The 13,480-nt window shown below is 35.2% G+C and overlaps 1 protein-coding gene across 1 annotated transcript in view; it reads left to right on the plus strand.

Moving 5' to 3' along the window:
* LOC136037268 (glycogenin-1-like) overlaps nt 1-13,480 on the plus strand; it is a 39,007-nt gene that overhangs the window by 10,891 nt on the left and 14,636 nt on the right. The window contains exons 4-5 of the mRNA XM_065719903.1: nt 6,928-7,054; nt 10,858-11,011. Coding sequence (XP_065575975.1) covers nt 6,928-7,054; nt 10,858-11,011 — 281 coding nt within the window. The remainder of the gene's footprint in view (nt 1-6,927; nt 7,055-10,857; nt 11,012-13,480) is intronic.

Raw genomic sequence — 13,480 nt, forward strand, 5'->3', positions numbered from 1 at the left:
CGGGCTTCAAAACCTTAGCTAATTTATCTACTAAGGTTTGTCTCCCCGCAGTAGCATAATATGTGTGAATGTATAATGAGTTGGAGATAATAGGCTTGAGACTGTCTGTGCAGGATTTCAACTCTTGTTGATAGAAGAGCATCGCCAAATGCTGAAAAGCCTGTTGTGACCAAGAGGGGCTCGGGATTGCCCGAAGCCTCCATTCGTACTGGAGGTCACTGGAACTTCTTGCTGTCTGGTTCTAAGCCAACTTAAGTGCTTTGGTGTAGACTTGAGAAGATATGTTGATCCCCGTCCTGCACTGGTATCTGAGATGACGAATTGACGAATTCAGACGATTCGAACTGGACTTATTAAGAGTTTCAGAAACTCATATCCTAGGGGTAGAAAGCCTAAAATAAGGTGATATAGAATTTGTTTACTCAGGCAGGAAGGATGGGGTATTTAGACATGAAGTAGGGTTCATGATGAATAAGGAAGCTGATAAGTCTTGTTTAGGCTAGGAAGGCATTAATAGTAGGACACTAATTGCTTATTTTGTGATTGAAAAGTTAAGGCTATCAGTTGCAGAAGTGTATGCCCCTGTTGAACCGACTGACGGAGATACTAGTGACTCAGATGAATTAACTTACAGTTACAGGAGCGAATAGACCTGGTCCCAGGTAGAAATATGGTGTTTTTACTCGGAGATTTTAAAGGCCCAGGCTGGTAGAAATAGGGATAGATGGTATCCTAGCCTTGGTAAATTTGGTGTAGGAAAAGGAAATAGTAATGGCTACAGACTTTTGCAATTTTGTAGGTATAACAATCTAGTTATAACCAACATGGTGCTTGGTCATAAAATGGCCCATAAGCTGACAGGGTATCCATGTGATGGTATGACAGCAAACCTTTTCGATTATATTATAGTAAACCGAAGACTGACAGGATCAATACAAGATACTAGGGTATATAGGAGTGCTGTTATTGATGTTAAGAAGTAAAGATCGCCATCTATTAGTGTCTAGGGTTGATTTAAAGCTGAAATTTCGGAAGGGTAACTACCTCCTGAGAAGTTATGATGTTGGTAGACTCCAGGATGAGAATTTGAGAGAAACTGTCCAAGAACAGTTGAATACTAAACTTGAGAGTTAAAAATTTGACAATCTGAAAAATGGTTGAAATAATTTAAAAAAACAATTTGTTAAGTTGCTGATGGTGTCTTGGGAAGAGAGTTGAAACTGCAGCTAGGAATATTAGTGAAAAAGCTTTATGTTCAATAGAGAGGAGAAGGAGTTTGTACAAGAATTATATGGGTGATAGATCATATGAAAACAAAAGGAATGTAAAGAAAGTGGAGAAAGCATTAAAATATGAACTAAAGAGCTGTGAAGTGGAGGCCGTGGATCAAATTGCCGAGGATCTGGAAGATGCAGCTAGACGCCATAATAGTAAAATATTGTACTGGCGTGTTAATAAATTGAGAGGGAGTATTCAACCCAGACTTCTCCTAGTTAGATATAGGAACGGGGCCAAAAACAGTGATAAGGAAAGAGTTAAAGAGAGATGAGCAGAACATTTTGAGAATGTGCTAAACTGAGATGGAGTTGGAGGAAAAGACATAGAGGAAAATGAAAAAGTTTGTAATACCTTGGATGTGAAGGAGGATTTGTTTTGCGAGGAAGAATTAGCGACAGTACTAAAAGGACTAAAAAATAATAAGGCTCCAGGCGCTGATAAATGAGTTTCTTAAATATGGTGGCTCTGAGGTAGGAAATAAGTTACTTGAAGATTATGAATATGATTTTTTGAAAAAAGGGGAAGGACCTAACGATTTTAGGAAAACCTTAATTAAACCAATGTATAAGAAAGGTGATAAGAGCAGGTGTCGCAATTATCGGGGCATTAGTCTGGTCTTTGTAGGTATCAAATTACTTAGTAATATGATAATTTTTAGACTGAGAGATGCTGTAGACAAAGTTTTAAGAAAAGAACAGTGCGGTTTTAAAAAAGGTAGAGGACATGTCGACCAAATTTTCATTCTTAGGTTAACAGTTGAGAAGTGCCTTAGTTGTCAAATGCCTTTGGTCTCAGTTTTATAGATTATGAGCAAGCGTTCAGTTATATTGGTAGAAGCGCTTTAGGAAAGGTCTTACCCTTGTATGGTATACCATACAAATACATTAAGTGATTAGTACTATGTACGAGAATAATACTGCTGCGGTTAAAGCAGGAAATGAGGTTAGCAGCTGGTTTTGTATTAAATCAAAAGTTAAGCAGGGTTTTATCCCCCTTTATGCGGATCATTTTGATGGACAGTGTCTTAAGGAGCACAGGAAAGGTCAAATGGGGAAGAAAAACTCTCCTGGACTTAGATTATGCTGATGATTTAAGCATCCCAGATGAAAGTGTGAGCAAAATGAATGAACTTTTTGATGTTTTGCGAGTTCAGGGTGCTAGAATAGGTTTGAAAATTAACGTTAAGAAGACTAAGTCGCTAAGGCTAGGAATAAGTGAAGATGAAAATGGGCAGCTTCACTTATTTTGGTAGTATTATTAGTAAAGACGGTAGGAGCAGTGAAGAGGTTAAAAGTAGAATAGCAAAAGGTCAGGGTGTTTTTTCACAGTTAAAAAAATGTCGTCTCTGAAGCATGGGCGCTCCGAAAAGCAGATGAAGGTTTACTAGATGTTTTCCAGAGAAATTGCCTACGGATTGTTCCGGGTACCCGGCTGACTGACCATATTTCGGACTGTTTAGTTGTACGAAAAATTTGATTCAATCCCGCATTTAGGGCTATAATGAAAGAAAGATTGAGATGGTTAGGGTACGTTCTGCGGATGAAGGATGACAGATTGCCGAAGATTGTCCTTTCGGGCAACCGTCTAGGGCTAAACCGAAAGCAGGCTGTCCTCGTCCGAGGTGGGATGATATCATAAAAAAAGATTTAAAGGAAGTGGGAACTTCCTGGGAGGGTGTAAAGAGCGAGGCTGTGAATAGATTAGGATGGAGGAGTTGTGTGCGCAGCTGTGATGGCCTAAGGCGGCTTGGTGCTGTGGTGAGTTATTATAGTAGTAGTAGCATAAGCTAGGAGCCATGGAATATGTCAAAGTTTTTTTTTATTTTTTTTTTTAATTAATTTCCATGCGATTGCCTTATACAATATGTAGGATAATACAGATTTGTCTACAAAAGCTTGTACGTATATGCATACGTTAACGATGCCTCCATTTTCAGTTGCTTATGAATCTGTTTAGCAGGATATGGTAGTAGGCACGTCCAAATGATCCAGATCCTCTTTATCATAGGCAGTGCAATAGAGCTGCCTAAGTACAGAGCGATTTGGGCATAAAGCATTATTTATTTATTTAATTTTTTTTGGTTTTAGATCAGGGCACTTAGTATTGAAGCAGTTGTCGTAGGAACTTCAAAAGAACTCATTCAATTAAAAATTGGAAGGGTTAGTGCACTTTAAATGGTCGGAAGTGATTAGAGGGCAACTAACCCTTCTCCCACACCCACTATTTCCTCAAACACATCTAAACAAAATTTTGAGATAGCCATTTTGTTTAACGTTGTTGAAAGGCCCAGGAATTTTGTTTTTGAGGATGACAATCTCAGCCCTCAGGGCAAGGGTTTTAATTTATCCCCCGGACCATATAGTTAGTTATGTTTATTAATAAAAATAGAACTTAACAAAATGCATACATATATATATATATATATATATATATATATATATATATATATATATATATATATATATATATATATATATATATATATATAATATAAAAAACAGTCAGTTAATTAAATCTCCTGGCTTACCCATGAACTTGCAAAGGCAAGTTGTCCTTGTGGCGGGCCAAGAATAGAAGAAAAAAGCGGCAATTTTAGTGCGATTTATAAGCACAAATGAAATATACAAGAAAGAGAAGAATAAAAAAAAGGACGAGTAATAGCTTAGTATTCACGAACAGGATCCATTTTTTCTTTGATTTTATTTCTAAATTTTCAAACCATTTTGTATCATTAATTATCATATTATTACTAGTCCATAAATTTATAAATAAAATATAAATAAAAATGACAAATAATAACTTTAAACTCGTAATTAGAATATATTTTTTCCTTAACCATATTTCTAAATTCTTCAAACCTTGTCATGTCATTAATTGTCTTACCATTACTTATGCATAATTTTATTCCTCGATAAATAAAGAAGAACTTAGACCTTGTAGTGATGGCAATCGGAGCAGACAGGGCCTTGCTTGTTCGAATATTATAATTCCGGCAACCAGACCTAACCTGAAACATTCCTGAGAAGCATAAAGCTAATTTATTTTTATTATACTTGAAAATAAATAACTGGTGATGAAAATCCCGTAAGCCAGCAGCTGATAAAATTTTTTTGTCTTCCATACTCCAATCTCACAGGATCACTATAAGATTTATTGCACAGTAAACGGATCCCATTATTTTGGAGAACTTGAATTGTATTCACTAGTGACGGAAATGTCCCTAACAATACCGAAGAACTATATAAAATATAAGCATGTATTATAGAGAAATACGAGAACCTTAGAATGCGATGCGGGACAAAGTGTGCGAGTTTTCTAAGATTCGGATATTCCTTGATAAAGTCGCTGACATGTTCCCAATATGCTTCCTAAACGAAAAAGTTTCATCAAGTGTAACACCTAAATACTTGACGCAAGACTTCCTTTCGATCTCGCCATAAGTGTATTTTAATCGAGTGTATTTATATTGATAATATTTAGCTCTTCTCGAGAATATAATAAGACTACTCTTAGCCGGATGAACTTGTATTTTTTTTTACGCGCATCCAAGTTGAAACTCCGTCTAACGATTGTTTACTTAATATCAAGTAATCCCTATTCAGTTCTTGCAAGACAAACAAGAGACGCGTTATCAGAAAACATCGGTACTGTCACTTCTTGTGGATCATGGAATAATTCACTGAAATTGTTTTTGTATTAGACATGGTTTAACTTAGGTCATTTACAAAAATCAAGAATGATAATCGTCCAAGAACAGAGCCCTATGGAACTCCACATGTAATAGAAAAGCTTAATGAACGCTTTGAGTCAATCTGAACACACTGTAGCCGCACTGCTAAGAATGCACGTAGAAAAGTAAGCCCATGACCTTTTATGCCGTAAAACTCACACTTTAAAAGCAGGAGATCATGATCTACCTGGTCGAAAGCTTTAATTATATTTATAAATATTGCTAAGAAACTGTAAATTTCATTCATCGCTTGATCGACTACACTACTGATATAGGCAACTGCTTGTTCTGTTGTGGAACCATGCCGAGATCCAAATTGGGTAGGATTTAACACATTACGACCTTTTAAATATGCATAAAGACGGGCATCAAAGTACTTCTCTAGAACACGTGATAGCACAGGAAGAACAAAAATAGGCTGATAATTCCCTGAATTATTTATCTCACCACCTTTATGAACAGGAGTTACATGTGCTACTTTAAAACAAAACAGGAAGAAACCCTCTTTTAATGCAGAATTAATTAGGGACAGAGGTAGCTTCTTGACTTGTGGCAGGATAAATTTGACCACTCTTAACGGTATGACATTACTACCAGAGGCATTACTTTTCATTTTGTAGATGACCTGTTTCATCCCACTTAATGATACAGGTTGTGAGTACATCCAAACCTCAGGTCCAAAATGACCAAGGTAGTCAAAAGTGGTTGGATCTTGCAACATCGGACAGATTCCTTCAGTAATACGCTTTCCTGCCTCTGAGAAGTAATATCCGAGTACGTGTAAAACATCATCAGCACTTTTTGGCATTCAACCTTCTTGGTTAACTATTTCAAGTGGGATCATTTTTGTTGGTTGTTGAAATACTTCTTTAATCATGCGCCATGTTTCTGCTGGACATCCCGATACTTCCTCAAACTTCCTGGAGCAAAATTGTCTTCTTGCTTTTCTTAATAATCGATTCGGAGTATTTATATAATCGTTATCGCTTTATGGTAACATTCTTCTTATGTTCAGCAGTTGGTTCTTAGAGAGGTCCCTTTTTTGACTAGAAAGAAGTCCCTAAGTCTCCCCATTTTTCACCACTTGAACCCGTGGCAGCCCTGTATAAGAGTTTTGACGTTGTTTTGTAAACTTTAGATGGTTATAGACCTAGTGCGAAAATATTGGTAACCTCTTTCTTAAACATAGAAGAATTCTTGCTTTCCGTTAATTGTTTCTAACCCGGTTCGTAATAAGCATTGACAGTTTGTGTTACTTGGTCTAAAAAAAAAAACAAAAAAAACGGACTAGTTTACTTTAAGTAGTACTTTTCTACCTTAAATTGAAGTTTACGATGTATAAGAATACAGTTGACCATCATATAGCAACAAGTAAATACTCATGTATAAAAATCACATTGTGTTTTGGACCTGAGTGAAGCATGTTTTGAATAACTTGTAGCAGTGGCGATGGAAGAATTTTCCAGAACCATCCTGAACGCTAATTGATTGCACGTGTCTTTCTGATTTGTCTCCCACAAGTAACATTTTTGGCTATTAGGGAGCGTAACGTCAAGATAGGCAATGTACTCATTTTGTAGAAAAGAAGATCTTCGGTTTATTTGATAGTTCTCTGTGGTTTAAGTTTAGACTCCTTATAAAAATGGTGTTCTGTTCTAAAGACTATTTATAAGACCAAAAAAAGTTGACCTTTTTTTGCTAGCTTTAGAACATCTTTTTGGGTTTGTTCGCAACCCTTTCCTGGCACGTACGATTTCGGAGGGGGGGAACAACAAAACGCATTTTAGGGACAATCTTAGTAGGATATGCTCAGAATATCGGGATAATATAGTATTTTTTTTTCCTGAAGGGGGTCCAAAGGCCCTTCCCTTGTGTATGTGTCTGACCCAGCCTATATTTACACTTTTATTCTTTTTCAGGTGGTGATCAAGGACTATTGAATTCCTATTTCTCAAATTGGCAGTATAGTGATATAAGCAAACACTTGTCTTTCATTTATAATATGGCTTCATCTGCTTCGTATTTCTATCGTCCTGCTTATAAAGAGTAAGTAAAAAATAGGAAGAGGTGCACAAAATAAACACAAAACAAAAAATAAGCACGAAACAAAATAAACATATATACACAGGAAATAGTAAAAATAAAACCCTTATTTTAATAATTTATCTCTAAAATTTGCTTGTAGTCATATTTGGATTGTTTACTGCAAATTATGCCGGTAAATCAAAATTTTATTGGAAAAAATTAGCAGCTGTTCTCTGCGCTCTATGGATAAGTATTGGGTGCTCTAGACTATTCTGTTTATGATATATACTATTCAGTTTATATATACTATTCGGTTTATGATATACGATATAGACTATTCAGTTTAAGGATTCATAGAGTATATGAAAATTATAAGAACGAAAACTAGCACTATCATTGAAAAGAAAATCGCTGGTGCCATCTCGCGTTTGGCAATTTTTGTTTCTTTTTTAGCATACCCTACACTGCTGGTTTCTCGGCGCCGGTTTGTTGCTAGTCTTTTATCCAGGTTTTAGACGACAGTGGATTCTTCTTTTGAAAGAGTCACCAGAGGAACTTTTAGGGGATAACTTCTCCAGGATTATCATTCTAGACCGATGTGCAGCGTCGAATGCAGCTGTTCTTCAACTACTGTGTTGAAGAACAGCTCAGGATGATTGGACCAAGCTGTGGGCCTTTGTGTCTGTCTTGTCGGTTGGACAGTTAGGGGCACAGCACGAGAAAGCGCTAGAGAAGGAGGCGAATTTAAGTACTTAAAACAGACGTTGATACTACATCAAAACTCTCACTAACAAACTGGAGAGAGTTGTGGGGACGACTAAACCTGCCCTATTACCATCATTTTGATCTTTCGGAGTGATGCTAACAATGTTTTCAGAGCACCAGCATACAGCGGGCATTCATACTCGGTGACGGGTCTGATTCTTGTCTTTTTCATGTATTATAAAAGGTAGGGATGAGTATAGAAAACAGAATTATGTCACTAGTAGATCTAGCAGCTTTCAACTAGCCCACTTTACATGCCAAAATTTTCCCAAGCTAACCTAAACCTACTCTGTTCAATCTGGATTTTTACTTTATTCTGATAATTTTTATATTGAGTTACATGATTTATTGTTTTATTTGATATGATCTTATTTGACTTAATTACAGACTGGATTTTGACTTGGAATTCAAAAACGATGTTTAAGTATCGCTTACAGAGAAATTTTAGCTTTAATCCTATAATCTTGCGGTTTAATTATATAAATTATTCAATTACCTCTGACATTTCAAAGTTTGTAATTTTTTTTTTCTTTTTTTGAGACACCGTGATTAAACGCTTCATATAACACTTAACACAGAAAAAAAAAATAGCAAAATGCTAGATGTTTTTGGGGATTTGTTTTGTTGATGCCAATGCCAGTTTCCAGTTTCCAGTCTGATATCCTTTACCAACTCTACCTTTTATTACCGATATCCTTTTATCCAATATTACCGATATTTTTATCCGATATTATCGATATCCTTTTATCCAACTCTTATGACAATCCCATTTTCTTTGATCAGATTCTCAAAAGAAATATTTTCAATGTTGACTTTTTCCTCCTCTGCGGTGAAAATGTTTGAAAAAAGGCCTTGACTTTCTTGACTGAAGTATCATCCGTCCTCTAAGGTCTTTGTGGGACCTCACCTTTCACCAGTTCATTCATACTTCTTGCAAGAGCTTCTGTCGGCTAGACAAATGATTTGTGGTAGGCTGTGGGATGAAAAGTTTTCCTTACGCCGCTTAAGGGTTTAGGTGCGACTACCGTTTACATGTTCATCGAAGGCTAACTTTGGGGAGATGAATACTATCCACCTATTCTATATACCCTAGCTATTTGAGTCATTGTCCTTTTTTTTACCAGTATTGTATGTTATACTTACAAACTATGAACAAGATATTCAATCATATGAACATATTAATATATAAGCAAACAAAATGAAAATATATAAAAACGGTTATAATATTTCAAATAAGACAGTGAAGAAAAGATAATAGCAAAAACTTTTAAAAATGCGAAAAGAAATATTTTGGATCGAATAGTCTTCACGGCCGGAAGCCTTCATCGACAGGAAAAGAATATATAGAAAAAAAAAACAATTAAAAGTAAACAAACAAATGGAAGGAGAAAACACAAACGAAAAACGTAATCTCGTATTTTATGCATTTCTACACACTAACGCTCCCTTTTATTTGTATATTCACTTTAATGTAGTTTAGTTCATTATATATATATTTTTTTTTCTGTTTATAAAGGCTTATGGATAATAAGTGTAAAATTCGGACATTTCTAACTATTATCAGATTTTCTTTTGCTTTTCTATGGTCTTGTTTAAAATATTATACCCGTCTTTCTATATAAAAAAGCGGTGTGGTCTAAGGAATCATGAACAGATGAGCAAGACATGAATATGTAGTACAATTTGCTTTTGGGAACCGAATTATCGCTTCACATGTTATAGCCGAGATTATAAAAACGAGATAAAGAAAGGAATTTCTGGCATTGGTATTCTGACTGGAATAGGAACACAATTATTGAGGCATTTGGGGAAAAAATTATTGTTTCACATATTCCACCCAAGATTATGTAAACTGATAAAGGAAGGGGTACCTGACAATAACTAATATTAGTAATTGTGTACTCAAGTCGGGAAAAACCAATCCTATGGGTTGTGAACATTTCTATTTTCAGCTACCACAGAAATTCCAAATATCATATTTGGGAAAAACCAATCATCCAAGGGCTACACTTTGAGTTCTCCCACTGCACTCTGATTTAGAATTTATCATTTACAAAATTAACTGTTTAAAATGTTGTTTGTTCACTAAAGTATTTACACATGAAAATTAAATATATTAATCAAGCTCGAAATGTGAAAATTTCAGCAGAATAATTTTTTGACCATAGGCATGAATTTGGAGTGTAAAAATCAAAACAAAAATGTGGAAAAAAAAATCCAAGCAACAAAAACTGGAAGTGTGACGTCATGAAAACAAGCGTGCATGAGCCGAAGCTACCGACTGTAGGGAATAGCGAGGAGAAGTAGGTGGCAAAAATACGGTAACCTAACCTAAAAATGTGTATAAATATGGTGAAGCTTTTTTCAGGTATGTATTTGAATAATCTGGCGTCCGTTTATCTGTTTGTTCGTTTTTTTTGTTTTTGTATCAAAAAAAGGTTATACTAATCAAGTTAGAAAAGGGAAAGTTTCGCGGAATAATATCAGAACCGTGAAAATGGCTTTAGGGTATAGAAGTCCCCAAAACATCATTGAAAAAAGGGAGAAAACTCGACTTGGAATGACGTTCATGATTGCGCCATGATAAGTCCGAAACGGCCCGAGATGTCGACCATGGCGAGCGGAGGGAGAGAGAAAATGCCCGTGAAGTGGAATATTTAGGCGAAACTGCCTCTTTTTGATATATAAAAGAAGGGGGGTCTTAATCTTTTTGTTCGTTCGTTGGTGTACTGAAAAATTAGCTAGTCAACCTAGAAACGCGACAATTTTACAGAGTAAAAAGTTGGAACAATTTGTCGATAATTGATGATAATTTTACAGAGTAAATTGTCGGAACAATTTTACAGATCCATGGGAAAACCAGTACACCGTACAAATCTAGGTAAAGAAACAACCACGGAGAAAGATTTGACTTGGAATAACATCACGATTGCGTTTGTAAAGGCCGAAGGACTGAACACTGTCCGATGGAAATGATTGAAAGCCCTAGCGGCTGACTGAAGTGCCATCTCATATTATCCAAACATTTTCTTTGATTGTATTTTTAATAAACTTTTTAGGTTTGGCGGTAATGTGAAGATAGTTCATTTTATTGGATCTCCAAAACCATGGCAGCAAAACTTCAGCGTTGCAGGTCAACATCAGTCTGAGCACCTGCAGCTTTGGTGGACTCTGTTCTTCCGCTATGTGCAGCCTCAGCTTAGTGAAGACATGGTATGTTCTTTTTTATTTCCTTTCTTTTATCAAATTATTGAAGAAACTTTATGTACTGTTTAACGTCAGCTTATATTGGCATGTTTCCAAAAATGACGAGATGCTCTTATGACATGAAATCGAGTTCCTTCGACAAGTAACGCGTTTTTCTATGTTATTAATATAGACCAGTTCCATACAAACAATATAATGCGACCTACAGATTCGCAAATAAACGTACGAAAGTAGGCTTAAGTAATTTGCTATAGTCTTAAGTAATGAATCTCTAATAAACATTGAGAAAAAACCCCGATTATCCGTACTTTCTAACTTGTCTAATATTTTCTAGTTGTCTAATTTTGTTGCGTTTGAGTTATTAATTGATGCGGAAATTCGTGCGTTTCGACAGACAGGACAGCCTGTGTTTCCTTGGATGTTAACTAAAGTTTATGTATAAACACTCACAATGTTTCGCCTGTTAGCATAGGAGTTAAAAAAAAAGTAAATAATCAAATAGAAATAAAAGCGATGAAAAGAATAAGATAATAAATAAGAAAATAAAGTACTAAATAAAGGGAATAAAGTACAAAAATGGAAAGTACAAAATAAATAAAGTACAAAAATGGAAGAGCAAAGAGAGAATGAAGAGATTTATGGAGTATTTGAGAAATTGGAAGTGTTTATTAATGAAGATTCATACGCTATAAAAATTTCCAGAAATAGTAGAAATGAACTTGCTATTAGAGCGAAAAAGCAACGCCAAAATCTTTATTCTTCTCTCGTAGGATATTGCGTCTGTGTGATGGACTAAGAGGGGATGAAAAATGATGCAATATAATAATTATGTTAAAAGCTGAAAACCATGTGAAACGTCTTTGCTGAGTGGTTAGGACGCTAGACTTAAAATACTATGCCTGCGAGACAAGGGTTCGAGTCCTGGTTTCACTGGTTATTTGGTTTGGAACGAAGTCAGTGGCGTGACACTGCAAGCTCAGCCAGAGTCGAACCAGCTCTAAACGGGAACCTAGAGAAATCTGGGGAAGGTAAACAAGAAGGATATGTTAAAGTACCGGCTATGAAAGGGTTAAAGGGATATGAAACGGTGATCAGTACTGCCGGTTTGGACTTTATTGTCCAATGTCGCATCATTTACCTTACCTTACCGTCCTTTTTAAAAGTGGTCCAGTTATTTACTTTTTTTTGCCCATGAATAAAAAAAGACTGCAACTGGACTAGGCGTCTTTTAGAGCATGTTTTTACTCGATGGTGTGAGAATGATGAGTTATTCAATCCAACTTGGTATAACCACCATAGTTGAATATTATCAACAGCTAATGGTACAATGGAGTCAAGCAGTGATTGAAAATAACAAAAGACGCGATAAGGTCGTATTCTAACAGTTCTAGGTCGATTAAAAATTCAACTAGATGGCTACAAAGGCCGAAATGGCTACTAGACGGCTGAATTTCTTTTATCATGAAGTCAATAGTTAACCGAAAGACATGTGAAAATCGTTGCTAGACATAAAAAGTGTTTCGATTAAAATATATTGTGGTCTTTTTTTGAAATAGTTTTATTAAAAAAAAAGCTTTAGGCCCTTGAAATGACTTTAAATTAACTGTCAGGATCCATCTACTAAAGTACTCTTTTTTTTATTACATAGAATATTATTATTACTAATTGTTTTGCTGTTAGGTCAAATGTTACTAATGTTAATTTTATTACCAAAAAAGCTTTTTGCATGTTTGTCCTTAAATTTGATACAACTGCACCTAGATAAGAAGTATCAGGTTACATTTCTTCTCAATTGATTTTTATTTTTATATTGTAGTTTCTTCTAATTCTGAACTTTAGCTTATATTTCGTTTCTTAAATTCTGTCCCTAAATCTTTGTAGTTGATTGACTATGAGTTTTAAAATATTCTTTTTTCTTGCAAGCTTACCGTAAATTTACCTATGCAGGAAAAATTGCATATCGTTGATAAGGAATCAGGTTTGATCACGGTATTTTTAATACACCCTTTTAAGGAGTTATTAATAGCTTCCCTTTATAGTTATCAATAGCTTCTTTCTTCATTTTTATTTTGTTGTGTTTTAATGCTTTAATTTGTGTTTTCTGTCTTCAGTTTCTTGAGTTGTATTAAATTTATTATCTAAAGTTATTCAAATAAGAAACAGAAAGACAGTAGTCCAAATAAACTAATGCGAACATTTCGACTATGTGACTGATAGCCGTCCTCAGAAAAATCGAAGAACGGCTAAAACAAACAGATTGACAAAACTTAAGCGAATGAAATTTAAACTAAAAATTTGACGAAAAACTTAAACAATGTTTCGGCTATACGACCTATAGCCGTCCTCAGAGAAATAGACAAACAAGCTAATAAAAATTTAAGTGAATAAAACAAGCTAAATATTAAATGAAAAACTTGAGCAAATTTTTCGGCTATATGACTTATAGCTCAACGAAATAGGAGAAATGTTAAAATA

Source organism: Artemia franciscana, chromosome 16 (assembly GCF_032884065.1).
Source record: "Artemia franciscana chromosome 16, ASM3288406v1, whole genome shotgun sequence".
Classification (NCBI taxonomy): domain Eukaryota; kingdom Metazoa; phylum Arthropoda; class Branchiopoda; order Anostraca; family Artemiidae; genus Artemia; species Artemia franciscana.